Genomic DNA, 17,438 nt, shown 5'->3' on the forward strand with positions numbered 1-17,438 from the left:
AAGATAGACCTGCTGCCTGAGCATTGGTCGCCGGGGAACCATGCTGAGGTGGGAGCTCGTCTGGTTCCGATGAATGACAATCAGCTGTCTGTTTCAGCTCGTCCTCACATGCACTTTGAGCCATGCAGCAGAAAGGTGAGAAGTGGGTTCCATTTGGAGATGTGATGCAGCTAGAAGGAGGTCATTTGACCCACTAGGTCTGCTAACTCTCATTAGATTGAAAGAGTTAGGACTTCATTCCCTGCAGTGTAGAAGAATGAAGAGAGATTTGGTAGAGGTTGTGATAGTACAGATCTATCACCAATGTACATAGTGTATATAGTTACTGTATCTAGACTGTGCTTACAGCGATTGGCTGAGAGCTAAGCCACACCTAATGTCTGGGCCTTAAAGGGTTGTGTCCCTAGCCAGGTCGGATCATTCCGGACTGGTCGGCCACCTGTGAAGAGCTCCTGTCTTTTGCTAATAAAAGCCTTGGTTTGGATCAACAAGTCTTTGGTTCTTTCGACGAGCTCTACAGGGGTATTTAAAATTATAAGGGGGACAGACAGAGTAAATGTAGGTTGGCTTTTCCCACTGAGGGTGGGTGAGATACAAACCAGAGGACGTGGGTTAAGGGTAAACGGGGAAAGGTTTCGGGGGAAACTTCTTCTCACAAAGAGTGGTGGGGGTGTGGAATGAGCTACCATCTGAGGTGGTGAATATGGGCTCAATTTTAACATTTAAGAAGAATTTGGTCAGTTACATGGATGAGAGGGATTATCGTCTGGGTGCAGGTCAGTGGGACTAGGCATAAAAATGGTTCAGCTTAGACTAGAAGGGCCGAAGGGCTCATGCACAGCTGCTCTGAGCTCTCCACGTGGATTCACGCTTGTGTCACGACCTCCTGGCCTGGACCACAAGTTCAAACAACCAAGCTCACAAATGCCTCGCCCCTGTAAATGATAAATTCAATCCGGCAGAGTTATTGACTCAAGCCTGCAGCCTGCTAGGTCGCGAGCAGACTCGCTGGATGCATCGCAACGTGGAATGGGACCTGCTCTGCTCAATAGCGTAAGAAGCTACAGAAGGCGGTGAATGCAGCTTCGAACAGTACGCAATCTCCCTTCCCCTCTCTGGACCCCATCTACATCTCCTGCTGTGTAGTAAAGGCAGCCACACACTGAAGGAGTGAAACATAAATCTGCAGATGGTAGGATTGTAGTGAAAACACTGAAATCAGAATTTATTGTCATGAACATGCTACGAAATTTGTTGCTTTGTGGCAGCATCACAGGGCAAACATTCATATAAACCACCTTACAACAATAAAAAGTGCAGGAAAAGTCTGTGAGGCGGTGTCTGTGGTTCATTGTCCGTTCAGAAATCTGATGGTGGAGGGGAAGAAGGTGTCCTTGTGTTTGTCTTCAGGCTCCTGTACCTCCTTCCTGATGGTAACAGAGTGAAGAGGGCAGTTGTTTCCCCGCAGCCATCAGGTTCCTGAACGAACCCCATACTGGTGCTCCCATTCTGTTCTTGCTTGGTGCTGATTGATCTTCCTTCTCATTGCAATCCTACACTCTGTAAATTGTGTGTGTGTTAGAGATAACCTGTCAGACTGCTCTCAGAAGAACTCCTCTCACTGTACTAGATATTTTGTGTCATGTAAACCTGGAGTCAGTTGACATAAATGGGTGCTGGACTGTTTTATTCAGACTCAGGATATCTTCACACAACCTCCATGTGTGCATTTCAACGGAGAGTGCAAGCATGTATAACAAAGCCCTTCTTAGTAACCAGCAGGAGGGAGGAATCTGTTTGACCTGGGTCAGTCGTGTTCTGAAGCCTCTCCGTGAACGATAGGATGCTGCAAAGTGTGTTTTTTTAAAACTTTATTTAAATTTTTGAACAGTGTACAATCAAATAACAAAGGAGTTAAAGGTTATGGGGATAAGGCTGGAAAGGGGTACTGATGGTAGTGATCAGCCACGATCTGTAAAATGGCGGTGCTGGCCCGACGGGCCGAAGGGCCTACTCCAGTGCCTATTGTCTATAAAAAAAACCCAATTTTAACATCTATAAAAACAACAGAAACAAAAACCCCTCCCCACCCTCCCACCTCTTCAGCCAGCTCCCTTAAGGGGAGCCAAATATAAAACAAGAGAATATATACACTATTTCAAGTATTTCCAAATTCATATATTCCAAATAAGAAAACCACATTTTAACAAAAAAGGAATAATTATCATGCAAATTCCATGTAATTTTTTCCATAGTGATACAAGCTCTCAATTCATTATGCCAAATGCTATATTAATCTCCACATTATCTTTCCAAGTACTAGCTACACATTTTCGTACTACAGCCAACACTAAACGTACAAATGCAATCTGAAATTTATCCAACCCCAATCCCTTCAAAGAGACCCTATAACCCAACAAAAAAATCGATGGGTCTAATGGTAATTTAATTTTGAGTAATTTTTCCAGAACCAACCTAATGCCTTCCCAAAATGGTTGTACTTTAACACAAGACCAAACGGCATGTAAGAGAGTTTCAATACATAATCCACATCTAAAACAAGAATCTGAATTACTAAACCCATATTCAGTTTCTCTGGAGTCAAATATAACTGATGTAAAAAAAAAAATTATAGTTAACCATTCCATATCTTACATTTGTCAGTTTAGTTACGCTTTCATAAGACATAACTTCCCAATTCTCTTGAGGGATAATATAAGTTAAATCACTTTCCCATTTAACCCTTGATTTCTCCCATTCCGGTTTATCCATACCTTCTTGTAACAATTGATACATATCCGAAATAAAACCTTTCTTTGGTGTCCAGGAAATCAAAGATTCAAATTTCGTCAACATAGGTAAATTCATCTCTTTACCATAATTATCTTTTATCAGAGCTCTGAGTTGATAATACACAAATAAAGAATTTACAGATATATCAAATTTCTCCCTCAATTGGTTAAAAGAAAGAAACTGACCCTCTTCAAAACAGTCCTGAACTATCATTATACCCTTAGAATTCCATCTCTTTAAATGATTATTGAACATTGAAAAAGGAATAAACTGATTATGATATAACGGGGTTTGAATTGATAATTTACCCTTCATATTCCACTTAAATATAAACTGATGTACCTCAACTTCAGAAATACAAGTCATTTCCACCTTCGCCCAACTCGGGGGTTGGTCCATATCCATCAATCTACTAACAAATGTCAACTGAGCTGCTTCATAGTAATTTTGAAATTGAGGTAACTGAAGTCCACCTAATGCATATTTCCATGTAAGTTTGTGCAAAGCTCCTTGTGCTAATTTTCCCTTCCATAAAAACTCCCGCACCGCTCTATTCAGATCCTAAAAAAACCATTTGAAAGTAAACACAATATTGACTGCAACAAATATTTGATTCGAGGAAAAACATTCATTTTAATGTAATTTACTTGACCAATTAATGTTAATGGAAGATCTTTCCATTTAATCAAATCCATTTTAATCCTTTTTAATAAAGGAACATAATTTATATAAAGATTGATGATCTGCATTTACTACCACTCCTAAATATTTAATTCTATCTGACCATTTTAATTCTATAATATTTTTATATTCTGAATAATCTCCTTCCCCAACTGGCAGTATTTCACTCTTATCCCAGTTTACTTTGTATCCAGATAACTCCCCAAATTTCAACAATCTTGCAAATAGTTCAAAGACTGCTCCGGTTCTGTCAAATACACCAACACATCATCTGCAAATAAATTAATCTTATATTCATCATCCACAATTCTCATCCCTTTAATCTTATCATTCTGTCATATTGTCTGAGCTAACGGTTCGATAGCCAATGCAAACCAGGCTGGTGATAATGGAGAATTTAAATGGTAAAGAAGTTTGACCATTTGTCACCACCCTAACAAATAGATTTATATATAGAGCCTGAGCCCAACCAATAATATAAAATTAAACTTCTAACACCTTAAATAAAAAAAATTCCACTCAACCCTATCAAAAGTTTTTTCCGCATCCAGTGCAACCACTGGTTAGGTTGCTATGCAGATGCATTGACCAATGTTATCAATCTAAGGATGTTATCAGACATGTTTCTATTCTTAATAAAGCCTGTTTGATCTATATGTATCAACTGAGGCAAATATTTAGCAAGTCTATTCACTAACACTTTTGCTATAATTTTATAATCTACATTTAATAAAGAAATAGGTCTATATGAAGATACTTTCAACAGGTCCCTATCTTTCTTTGGAATCACAGTAATTATAGCATTCGAAAAAGTTTCCAGTAACAACTGATCCTCAGTTATTTGCTGCAATACCTCTCCAAATACAGTGGATAAATCTTCATAAAATACTTTATAAGATTCAACTGAAAATCTGTCATCCCCTGGCGACTTTCCATTCGGCATCTCCTGTATAGCTTATTTAATCTCAAAATCTGTAAATGGAGCTTCCAATTCCTTAACCTCCTCCTCCCCTAAAACAAGTAATTTTAATTTGGATAAATAAGATTCAATAGAACCAACGTCCTGCTTACCTTCAGAAGTATATAATTTTTGGTAAAATGAATAGAACTGATCATTAATTTCCTGAGGTTTATAGGTAACTATTGAATCCTGTTTAACGGCATTAATAATTTGCGATGTCTGTTCCGTTTTTAATTGCCATGCTAATACCTTATGAGCTCTTTCACCCAGTTCGTAATAACGTTGCTTAGATCAGTGAATTAAACGCTCATACTGATAAGTTTGTAATGTATTATAACGTAATTTCAACTTTGTTAAAGCAGCATTTTTATCTTCTGTAACATCTTTCTGAAATTCCTTTTCCAATTCAGCAATTTGTTTCTCTAACATTAAACTTTCTGCTACATATTGCTTTTTAACTTTCGTAGTATAACTAATGATTTGCCCTCGCAAATATGCTTTCAAAGTGTCCCACAATACAAAATTACTACTTTCTGAATTAGTATTCTCAGCCAAGAATAAAGCAATTTGTTCCTTAACAAAAGCAATACACTCTGGTTTCCTCAGTTTCTTTTCTTTTCTTTGGCTTGGCTTCACGGACGAAGATTAATGGAGGGGTAATGTTCACGTCAGCTGCAGGCTCGTTTGTGGCTGACAAGTCCGATGCGGGACAGGCAGACATGGTTGCAGCGGTTGCAAGGGAAAATTGGTTGGTTGGGGTTGGGTGTTGGGTTTTTCCTCCTTTGTCTTTTGTCAGTGAGGTGGGCTCTGCGGTCTTCTTCAAAGGAGGTTGCTGCCCGCCGAATTGTGAGGCACCAAGATGCACGGTTTGAGACGAGATCAGCCCACTGGCGGTGGTCAATGTAGCAGGCACCAAGAGATTTCTTTAGGCAGTCCTTGTACCTCTTCTTTGGTGCACCTCTGTCTCGGTGGCCAGTGGAGAGCTCGCCATAGAACACGATCTTGGGAAGGCGATGGTCCTCCATTCTGGAGACGTGACCTACCCAGCGCAGTTGGATCTTCAGCAGCGTGGATTCGATGCTGTCGGCCTCTGCCATCTCGAGTACTTTGATGTTGGAGATGAAGTCGCTCCAATGAATGTTGAGGATGGAGCGGATACAACGCTGGTGGAAGCGTTCTAGGAGCCGTAGGTGATGCCGGTAGAGGACCCATGATTTGGAGCCCAACAGGACAACGGCTCTGCATACGCTAATCTTTGTGAGGTTTTTCAGTTGGTTGTTTTTCCAGACTCTTTTGTGTAGTCTTCCAAAGGCGCTACTTGCCTTGGAGAGTGTGTTGTCTATCTCGCTGTCGATCCTTGCATCCGATGAAATGGTAAATCTCCATCTCTAAGACAATTGCACCAGTTCCGGACTTGCACAGGAGAAAAACAACATAGAATGATCCGATATAACCCGGCTTTTATATTCAGCCTGTAGTATTCGACCTGTAAATGTGCCGATACCAAAAAAAATCTATTCTAGAAAATGAATCATGTCTAAATGAATGAAAAGAAAAATCTTTCTCTATAGGATTTACTCTCCTCCAAACATCAATTAAATTCAAATCTTTCATCCAAGCTCCTATTTGTAATGCCACCTTTGATTTCCTTATAATTTTCGGAGATCTATCCAATAAAGGATCCAAAACAGTTAGTCTCCCCCAATCAAAATATTATTATTGGCTTGATTTAACAATAAAAAAGCCTCGACAAGAACCGTTCATCATTTACATTAGGTGCGTAAATATTTAACAAGGTCCATGATTCAGTAAAAATGTTACAATTCACCATCAGAGCCCTCCCAGCATTTTCTTCAAATGATTCCAATTCAAATGGTAATTTCTTATGAATTAAAATCGCTACACCCCTCGCCTTAGAATTAAAAGAAGAGAACACATGCCTAACCCAATCTCTCTTCAACCTCAAATGTTCTTTTTCAGTCAAATGTGTCTTGCAAAAAAACAAAATCCACTTGCATTTTTTTTAATGTAAGCCAATACTTGTTTTTTTAAAATTTTTTATTTTTCACACCATAAACCACATTGATCAAGATACATAAATTTTTCTTTTCAAATATATACAGTGTCATTTTCTCCCCCCCCCGCCTCTTCCAATCCCACCCTCCCTACCTCCCCTTCCATTCATTTAAAGTACAGAATCTAAGATACATTAAACCCGTTAAACAATGTTGTCATTCAATAAAAATAAACAAGAAGTTCCACTGAGTCAATTCTTTTCATTTCCTTCTCCTTCTGCCATTTTAGGTGGTAGATGTCCCCAGTAGGTTTTCTCTATTGTGTTTCATATATGGCTCCCATATTTGTTCAAATATTTCAATATTATTTCTTAAATTATATGTTATTTTTTCAAATGGAATACATTTATTCATTTCTATATACCATTGTTGTATTCTCAAGTTATCTTCCAATTTCCAGGCTGACATAATACATTTTTTTGCTACGGCTAGAGCTATCCTAACAAATCTTTTTTGTGCACCATCCAAATCAAGTCCAAATTCTTTGTTTTTTATGTTACTTAGGAGGAAGATCTCTGGGTTATTTTGGTATATTGCTTTTTGGGATTTTATTTAATATCTGGTTTAGATCTTCCCAAAATTTTTTTCACTTTCTCACATGTCCAGATTGCATGAATTGTTGTTCGCATTTCCTTTTTACAGCGAAAACATCTGTCAGATACTGTTGGGTCCCATTTATTTAACTTTTGAGGTGTAATGTACAGCCTGTGTATCCAGTTATATTGTATCATGCGTAACCTCGTGTTTATTGTATTTCTCATAGTTCCAGAGCATAACTTCTCCCATGTTTCCTTCTTTATCTTTGTTTAAATCTTGTTCCCATTTTTTGTTTAGTTTTACTATTTGTTTCCTCATTCTCCTTTTCTTGTAGTTTAATATACGTGTTTGTTATAAATTTTTTGATTATCATTGTGTCTGTAATCACATATTCAAAATTACTTCCCTCTGGTAACCTCAGACTGCTTCCCAATTTGTCCTTCAAGTAGGATTTCAGTTGGTAGTATGCCAACACTGTATCTTGAGTTATTATATTTATCCTTCATTTGTTCAAAGGATAGTAATTTATTTCCTGAAAAGCAATTTTCTATTCTTTTGATCCCTTTTTTCTCCTATTCTCTAAAGGAAAGGTTATCTATTGTAAAAGGGATTAGCTGATTTTGCGTCAGTATTAGTTTTGGTAATTGGTAATTTGTTTTATTCCTTTCTACATGAATCTTCTTCCAAATATTGAGCAGATGATGTAATACTGGAGAATTCCTACGTTGTACCAATTTTTCATCCCATTTATATAATATATGTTCAGGTATCTTCTCCCCTATTTTATCTAGTTCTAATCTAGTCCAATCTGACTTTTCCCTTATTTGATAAACATCTGATAGGTATCTTAATTGTGCGGCTCTATAATAATTTTTAAAGTTTGGCAGTTGTAAGCCTCCTTGTTTATACCATTCTGTTAATTTATCTAGTGCTATCCTCGGTTTCCCCCCTTTCCATAAAAATTTCCTTATTATTTTCTTTAACTCCTTGAAGAATTTCTCCGTCAAGTGTATTGTAAGCCAATACTTGTTTATGCTTAATGGGATTATTCAATCCCTGAACATCAAAAGTTGCAAAACTCAAATTAGACATTTCGTTAATAAACTTTGCACTACTATAAAATGTTGCTTCCCCTTTCTAATTCCCTTAATATTCTAAACCCTCCCCCTATATAAAAATTCCACAAAGTAAAAAGAAAAGAAAATATACTACCCCAAACAAACTACTAAAAAGTAGTAGCTCCCTAAAAATCTGGGTGTGGTAAAAACCCACTAGTGGCAGATGAGTACAAGGTCTCAGTGTCATCCACCACCCTCCCCCCACCCCAGTCAGACTTTCACAAAGTACATAATCAAATATATTCAACCCAATGATTCCAGTCCCAATGATTGTTCCGGGTCTTCAATATCAAGAAGACTTTGCGTCAATTCAACTTTCCTTCCATTCTTTCTGTTTCCCATTCTTCCCATTCCCTTTACCATTTACCCTCCTTTTAGACGATGATAATGGCAACCGTCCATTTCCTCGTAGATCTGGCAACGAATTAGCAAAAATTAATGCATCATGGTCATTTTCAAAAAATTGAGATTGAAAATTCCCATAAAAGCAAATTTATAACCCTTTCACCACAATACTTTTTTAGCTGAATTAAATTCTCGGTGCCTTCTAATTTCTTGACTCAGATCAGCATAAAAAAACCACTCTGTTATTTTGAACCATCATTGAAGTTTGATTTTGCCACGCCTTCTGGACCACAACTCGTCGTATCATTTCTCTATCCTGATATTTCATACAACGAATCAAACTGCTCGCGGTAGTTGACCTGGAAACGATTTTTTCCTCAACGCTCTATGTGCCCAGTCTAGCTCCAGACCATCCAGAAAAAATTCATTGCCCAGTACCTCAGGGATGCATTTCTTAAAAAACTTTACTGGATCTGAACCTTCCATATCTTCCGGGAGACCTACAATCTTTACATTATTTCTTCGACCTTGATTCTCTAATGAATCAATCTTCTTCAATAATTCCTTCTTCTGAATCCCCCAATCCACAAAAGAATCCTTCACTTTTTTCCATTTTTCTCTATTACGATCCACTTGATTCTTACATTCAAAAAAAGCTTCAATTTTTAAAAAAACTATCCTGTACAGTATCCACTGTTTTCATACATTTACTAACATCACTTTTAAGTATAGTCATATCTTTCTTCATAGAAGTCATCTCTTCACATATTATTCATTTCAGTTTTCACTTCTATGAGTAGATATCGGCATTGACATGTTTTCCATTTGATGAGGAATCCCTTCCAATATTGTAAATACAGAATCCAGTCCAGGTTCCATCATTCCCCCTGGAGCCCTACCTTCTCTGGTCCCTGTCCCCATATATTCTTCCTGTGTTGATTCCAATAATGCTGTGCTTTCTTCCTCTTCTGATACAGTGGTTCCTCTTCTGTACGGCTGCAGGTCTGGATACCCATTGACAGCGTGCCGACCTCGTCAGCCCAGCATCTTTCGGGCTCCCCCACAGCCCACACCTTTTCTAATAGTTCTTGGTCTCGCGACACACTGTGCATGCCCGGAAGAGTCACCGACCACGCAGGTGTATCTTCTGATGCTACACTGCGCACCCCAGACCACCAGGCACAACTGCAGACTCGCAAGTCTGTCCCCACTCGGCCGATCCACCCATGTGTCCAGCCTCACGGGAGCACAAGTCAGGGCCGGCCGAGCTCATATCAGAACCGGCGCCATCTTGCGGTCGCGCGATCGGTGCAGGTGTAATACTCAGCCGAGCAGGGGTCCTTTCAGGCTTGGGAACTCCAGTCAACGACTCCGTGGCTTCAACTTGGTAGGTAGGCCTTAATCCTTCAACACTTATAAGCTAATTTCTTTTGTAACTGAGACTTTGATTTCTTCACATTTGTCGCCATTGCAATCCTCCACTATTCCAAAGTCTGCAAATACTATTTTTAACCACTTGTATAGGTTTTAAAATCGGGTATTTATAAGTCAAACTGGGGAAAGATGGAACTGCATGTCTTCCCTCTACGCCATCTTGCCACGCACTCCCTCTTGAATAGTGTGTTCTTTGGCCCAATGTGACCTAAAGAAATAATGTCAAGCTGTGTTCAAAACGAATCTCACCCCTCGCCACTCCCCCTCGCTCCCCCACCACCACAATGTAGTGTTTGTCTGGTGAGATGATTTTTCTTTAGAGGACACACGCTATGTGCCCTGTGGGTGTCAGAGGTTATTAACGAAAGCAGAATACTGAGGGGGAATGCGAGTTGGTGTGTGTTTGGCACTTATTCTAATGCACAAGTTGTTCTGCTTGTTAATTCAAGTTGGCTTGGGATGGAAATATTTCTGATCCAGTTTTTCAAAGAAGATCGGTAGCAGAATCTCAGCGGCAAAGCTGAAAATGTTCAGTTGGGGAGGTGTGGCTCTTGCAGTGATATTCTGCGACAGTCTCTCTCACTGCTCCCCATCTGCATGCCCTGCTGCTCTCGAGCTCTACGACCATGTTCTCATTCAGTGAAATTTTTCCATTGCTTTGTAAAGACTAACCTTGCCAGCAAAAGCTTCAACCTGAAAGCAAGTGTGTCAATGTTTTCAACCTGCATCACCAACCTGTTTGAAGTCACCTCATACCATTACAGATATTCCCTTTGACCTATCCAGTCCTTCATAACCATCTCAGCAACTTAAAATGGTCCTGTCAGGCCTCAAAACTGAAACATTAGCACCTGCTTTTCTCTCCACAAATGCCCCCTTACCTGCTGAATATTCCCAGCATTCTCTGGTATTTCAAGTCTTCGCTGTGGGCATTTGTCTTTGATCCATCATTGCCTTGGCAATGCGAATCAGGGCCCAGGGGGAGTTCTCAGCATAATGTGCTCTCATCCTTTGCCTGGATCTAAAACATAGAACCCGACAGCGCAGTACAGTCCCTTCGGCCCTTGAGATTGTGCCGAGCACATATTCTTTAAAAAAATACTAAACCCTCCCTATCCCATAACCCTCTATTTTTCTTCCATCCATGCTCCTGCCCAAGAGTTTCTTAAATACCTCTATTGTTCCAGACTCCCTGGCAATGCATTCCAGGCACCCACAACTCTCTGGGTTTAAAAACTTACCCCTTGCGTCTCCCTTAAACTTCCTTCACTTTGCGCAGATGTTCTCTGGTGTTTGCTGATCCTGCCCTAGGAAACAGGTGCTGGCTGTCCACCCTATCAATGCCTCTCATAATCTTGTATACCTCCATCAAGTCTCTCCTCATCCTTCTACGCTCCAAAGAGATAAGTCCCAGCTCTGCTACCCTGGCCTCATAAGACTTGTTTCCCAATCCAAGCAATGTCTTGGTAAATCTCCATAGCTTCCACATCCTTTCTATAATGAGGTGACCAGTTCCAGAAGGTATAACAGACCCTTCAGCCCAACTTGTCCATACTGACTATTTTCTCTCCCTTAACAAGACTCTTTTACGTACGTTTGACTCGTATTTTAAATTGCATGGAAAGGTTAAACAGATTAGGGGTTTCTTCCCTGGAGAGTAGAAGAATGAGGGGTCAGGAGGGCACAGCCTCAGAATAAAAGGATATCTTTTAAGAGCAGAAATAAGGAGAAATTCCTTCAGCCAGTCAGTGTGGAATTCAGCATGGCCCCCAGGAAAAAGAATCTTGGGGCTGTATGTGATGTCATGTATATAGTCTGACAACAAATCTAAACTTTGTACTTTGCCACAGAGGGAGTTTAGCAAAGATTCACCAGATGGATTCTGGAGATGGGAAGTTTTCCTGTTAGAACAAATTAGACCCATAAGGTATAGGCGCGGAATTAAATCTTTTGACCCTTCAAGTCTGCTCTACCATTCAAATCAAGTCTTCCCCATTCATCTCAACCCCATTCTCCTGCACCCTTATTAATCAAGAACCTATTCTTTTTCTCTTTAAACATACCCAATGTCTTGGCCTCCACAGTCAAATGGTTGAATTCTGCCCCTCGGCCTTATCCACGAGCCCTTCATCAAAGAATGAGCAAAATGTAGACAGGTGCCCGATTCCAGACATTTTCCTCATACCCTGATGAAGGGCTCTAGCCTGAAATGTTGGTTATGTATCTTTATCTTTGTTACATGGAGTACAATGTTTGAAACCCAAAAGATTGCAGATGCTGTGATTGTAGTAAAAGCTCATTAAAATGATGCAGGAACTCAGCCGGTCTTTTCAGCATCCATAAAAAGCAAAGATATATTGCTGACGTTTCAGGCCTAAACCCTTCAAAGAATAAACACATCTTGCTGATTTCCTTTATCATATTCAATGAACACCTTTTGTTGGTCTGGATTCCTCCCCCAGCCAGCACCATCCGAATTCGGAGACTTTCTGAAATTTCCTGCTTCTGGTTCATTCTGCTTATTCCTTGAGGAAGGGCTCAGGCCCGAAACGTTGACAATATATTTTGTGTCCTGGGATCCATAGGCTGCGGGTGGCCATCTTGATTCCTGTGCCCATGCCTTCATTCTTCAGTTGGCTCATGCGCAGTGGGTTCATGTATTGGAGTTTGGTTGATGCATGTGTGAGAGATAATGGAGCGAATTCAGTATCATTAAGGCGCTTAATTCTCCCATGTGCACCAACCAAACTCCAATACACAAAGGCACTGCGCATGCGCCAACCGAAGATTAACGCATGCGGACAGAATTCAAGATGGCGGTGCCCAACCTATGGACCCTATGATGCTGAATAACAAGGTAAGTGCACACATTTTGGCTCTTACATGCCCTGTGTCCCTGTTATAGTTTATCAAATACAACCAAAATCTACAAGTAAAAAACATTTGATTAAAAAGTTTGCTTTAAGACTTTGGTACTCCATGTGTGGGGGCAAAATTCTGGCATGTCCATTCTGAGATACAACCGATCCTTCGGTCCAAATTATGGTTGAAAGTCGAGGATGACCTGTACACTGTGCAACCTGCTGAGTTTCTCCAGCAAATTGTGATTTTTGCCTCACAAAGATTAGCGTATACAGAGCCGTTGTCATACCCACACTCCTGTTTGGCTCCGAATCATGGGACCTCTACCTGCATCACCTACAGCTCCTAGAACACTTCCACCAGCGTTGTCTCCGCTCCATCCTCAACATTCATTGGAGCGACTTCATCACCAACATCGAAGTACTTGTGATGGCAGAGGCCGACAGCATCGAATCCACGCTGCTAAAGATCCAACTGCGCTGGGTAGGTCACGTCTCCAGAATGGAGGACCATCGCCTTCCCAAGATCGTGTTATATGGCGAGCTCTCCACTGGCCACTGTGACAGAGGTGCACCAAAGAAAAGGTACAAGGACTGCCTAAAGAAATCTCTTGGTGCCTGCCACATTGACCACCGCCAGTGGGCTGATCTCACCTCAAACCGTGCATCTTGGCGCCTCACAGTTCGGCGGGCAGCAACCTCCTTTGAAGAAGACCGCAGAGCCCACCTCACTGACAAAAGGCAAAGGAGGAAAAACCCAACACCCAACCCCAACCAACAAATTTTCCCTTGCAACCGCTGCAATCGTGTCTGCCTGTCCCGCATCGGACTTGTCAGCCACAAACGAGCCTGCAGCTGACGTGGACATTACCCCTCCATTAATCTTAGTCTGCGAAGCCAAGCCAAAGAAAAGACATGAGTACAGTGGCCAGCTGCACTGAATTTCTTACTTGCTGTGGCCACACAACTAGGTCGGACACAACTACGTAAATGACCACACTATACCAAGAGAGTGAAGGATAATAAATATGAAAGTAACATTCGGCAGGGTTAAAGAAAACTTGCAGCTTGCAAAATCCTTTCACCATCAATAATAATAATGTGGAATAAGCATGTTGCTGTGATCCTTCAGTGACCTGATAGCAGCGGTTTGGGTGATGGCACTCTCACTGCATTGGATACACGACGTAAGCCAGGGCTCATTAGTCAATGAGTGTACTGCAAGCACGTTAGAGGGGAACAGGGGAGGACTCTGACGGGAGCTGGAAGCAGCTCTGGCGAATCAAGTTGAGCAGGTTGATATGGAGAAGGCGAGCCTGCGTTTGCCCTGGTCGCCTTTACAGAGGGTGCCTGAGAGCTGAAGGCTGCGGGGGGGAATGTTATGAAGCGAGCACCAACATGGACGGGCTTCTGTCTCCGATGCGAACAAAGGTAGGTGAATTAAACTGTGGAGGAGCCTGCTTAACCCTGCCGAGAGAGGGGAGGCGCAGCCAGGCTAGTGTCAAGAGCTGGGGCTAAGCTGCTTCCTGAAGCTTTTGTCCTCGCAGGAATGTTGTCTCTGGCAGGATTCTAAGGGGAGAGGGCTCTGATTACTGTTGCTGCATGCAGATTTGTGGAACAGGGACTCAAGCCTGTGTGGACAGCCATGTTTACACTTGCTTTCCATTTAAACGAATGGTTGCATTTGACTAGAGATTCACCGGTTCACCAGGATCTCTCTCTTGGTTACTATGGTGCGGGGGTGGGAGGGGAGAGACCGGCAGACAGGAGCTTTAAAAGGGACACAGCGAGAAGGGGCCTGTCCCAATTTTAGTTTGAGAGAGAGAGAGCCTCAAGTTGTATGCAGGATTGTGTTTTGTGGGAAGACGTTCAGTTTGAAGTAAATTCATGACTGGCAGCTGAAGCAGCGATGGAAAAATCTGTTAGGCACACCTGGTTGCTCCAGTGATCTGACAATTGTTTCCCAAGGTTTAATTCTTGTGTTGCTGGGTGGCTGAATGGTGCCAATCTTTAAAAATGAAGCTTTTATTTGTTTGGAATCTTTGGAAACGAATCTTTACAGTTCGCTGTGAAGAGGGAGGAACGCATAAGGAGTAGTGTGAAAAGAAAATTTGTTACTTGGCAGACACGAATGTGTACACAGATGCACACGGCAGTGAGGCAGAGAGCGAGAGAGAGAGAAGGACTGATAGAAAAGAGAGATACAGATGCACACACACAGCATGTACAGGGAGAGAGAAAAGTACAGCAACAGAGGGAGAGAGAAATGCTGATAGAAAAGAAACACACATGCAAACACATCAGTACAGACTGTCTTACAGTCACATATGTAAATGTACATGATTGACCCAGAAAGACACATGCATCCAGAGAGAGATGTGTAGCGGGAGAGAGGAAGAGAGATACATACATAGAGAGAGAAGGAAACATCACCTAGAGAGGCACATAAACCAACTGAGAGAGAACAAGCAGAGAGACCGATCCAAACAGAGGTGCAGAGATAGAATCACCCTCACCCACACTCTCTTCAGATTTTATTGTGCATGCCATGTTGAAGTAATTGTAAAGTCTGTGTTGCTTCTTCCATATCCTGGACCCACACAGATGTAGCGGAGGCTCAGATTGTGTGAATAAAATCCGATGAAGTAGACAGAAGTGATTAATAAACCCCACGAGGAGCCTCGTGACTTGCTTTGGCGAGGATTTTCGCTGAACGACCGCTGTTCCACAGTGGAATGTTTAACTGGTGAGCACTGTGGTTATGGTATTGACCCTAAGCTGGGTATTGTGCCAGTGGAATGAGGCTGTGTGGGCATAACAACCACCCCCTCCCCACCACCAAAAGATTCTTGTTAATGCACACACGATGGAGACCATTCCACTGCCAGAATCTGTTCTTCAACTGTATAATAATTACATGAGCCTTGGATTTCCAAGATATAATGCACAGTTGAGAGATATTCTTTCAACGTACATGTGAATAAAAATAACTCAGCTATGTGTTTAAGACAATGACATTGAAATTAACTCTTTCCCAGGTCATTTTCTACTTGGGGCTCACTTGCTTTAAAGCAGGAGAAACGCCTTCTCTTTCCCTCCACCATGTGCTTACTGCATGCTTAGAGTCATTCCAGCAAGGAATTTGAATTCCTGTTCCCTTGGGAAGAGTTTGGAATTTCTTTTGTGCTGCAGGTATATTCAAACTGAAAACACAAACGTGCTTCTTATTTTCCCACATCAGGTCATTGCATTGAATTATCTCTCTGCATCTTAGTGGTGGGTTATGTCACGGGAAACAATATTCGTTGGCAATGAGGATAGTTTTGGGACAATATAGACCTTGATGTAAAATGTTTGTATTCAGAAGAATGAAAGACAATCACATTGAAGCATTCAAAATTCTTCAGGATTTTGAAGTGGAGACGGGGTATCTCTGGCTGGGATCTCTAAAACCATGGGTCCAAGTCTCAGAATAAGGGGTTTGGCACTCAGGACAGAGATGAGAAATTCCTTATCCAAGAGTGCGATGAATCTGCCCCAGAGGCTACAAAGGCTGGGTCACTGGTGGCAGGCTCCAAAAGATTTTTGGATATTAAGGGAATTGAGGGATGTGGGCGTAGCAACGTACAATACATGTACACTCACTCTCACTCACACAGTCGTGTTCACTCACACACACACCCTGACACACCCATATCTTTATATACATGCTCTGCAGGCACACACTCTCACAAATGCGAATACACAAGTGTGCACGCACGCACACACTCGCACAAATTCACACAGACATGCACACATACACACAGCTACGTCCAGACACTTGCTCACACAAACTCTAATAAATACATGCTCCCACCAAACACTTTTATCATGAGAACCTTACTGTTACAGACTGCAGGGAGGAGCAGGTGCAGGTTATCAGCCCCTTGACTCCTGTGCTCCTATTTGATGAAGCCATGGCTGAGTGTTACTGGAGTCCATCCACGCATCAAACGTCCATGTTCTTCCCAACCGTTGGCTAACAAGCTCCATCATTCTCAGTTGGCAACCTTCTGTGGACTTCCAGCCCTTCCCTGATGGGATCCCAACCGCCCAACCCTTCTGATACCCGGCACAGGCAGAAACTCTGTTGGCATGGTCTCCCTTCAGTGGAAGGAGCAGTTGTTTCTACAGCATTAATCACTGTGATCAGGCCCAGCAGAGTTCAGCTCATTTCACTGCCGTGCCCACTTCAGGCTTGGATGCAGCACATGGCGTCATCAACCACAGAACTGCGGGTTCGTTAAGCAGTATGTAACTTCATAAATGGTGATTGCTGGGGGAGAGAGAAAAAGAAAATTAGAGTGAGAGAGTTAGAGAGTCATAGAAACCCACGGCATGGAAACAGCCCCTTCGGTCTATTGTACCCATGCTAGCTAAAATGCCCCATCAACACTAGCCCCACCTGTCTGTGTATGGCCATGTTCCTCGAAACCCGTACAGTCCACGGGTCCATCCAAATGTTTCTCAGTTGTGCCTACCCCAATTAACAGCAGTTTGTTCCCCAGTGAACACCCTCCACGGTGAAAGATCACACTCCCACCATGGTGAACCCCCTCCCACAGTGATTCATTGTCCAAATACATGCATGACA

General features: G+C 41.8%; 1 protein-coding gene across 3 annotated transcripts in view; it reads left to right on the forward strand.

Moving 5' to 3' along the window:
- The window catches only part of frmd4a (FERM domain containing 4A), a 371,653-nt gene that overhangs the window by 76,996 nt on the left and 277,219 nt on the right, over positions 1–17,438 (forward strand). Inside the window, exon 1 of one of the 3 annotated variants that reach the window (XM_069907582.1) lies at positions 14,189–14,236. The exons of the other annotated variants lie outside the window; for them this stretch is intronic. Within the exon in view, the coding sequence (XP_069763683.1) occupies positions 14,204–14,236 (33 nt within the window). The 5' untranslated portion in view covers positions 14,189–14,203. Of the gene's footprint in view, positions 1–14,188; positions 14,237–17,438 lie in introns of those variants that run through there. 3 annotated transcript variants of the gene reach the window in all.

The sequence above is a fragment of the Narcine bancroftii genome, chromosome 13, assembly GCF_036971445.1.
Source record: "Narcine bancroftii isolate sNarBan1 chromosome 13, sNarBan1.hap1, whole genome shotgun sequence".
Classification (NCBI taxonomy): domain Eukaryota; kingdom Metazoa; phylum Chordata; class Chondrichthyes; order Torpediniformes; family Narcinidae; genus Narcine; species Narcine bancroftii.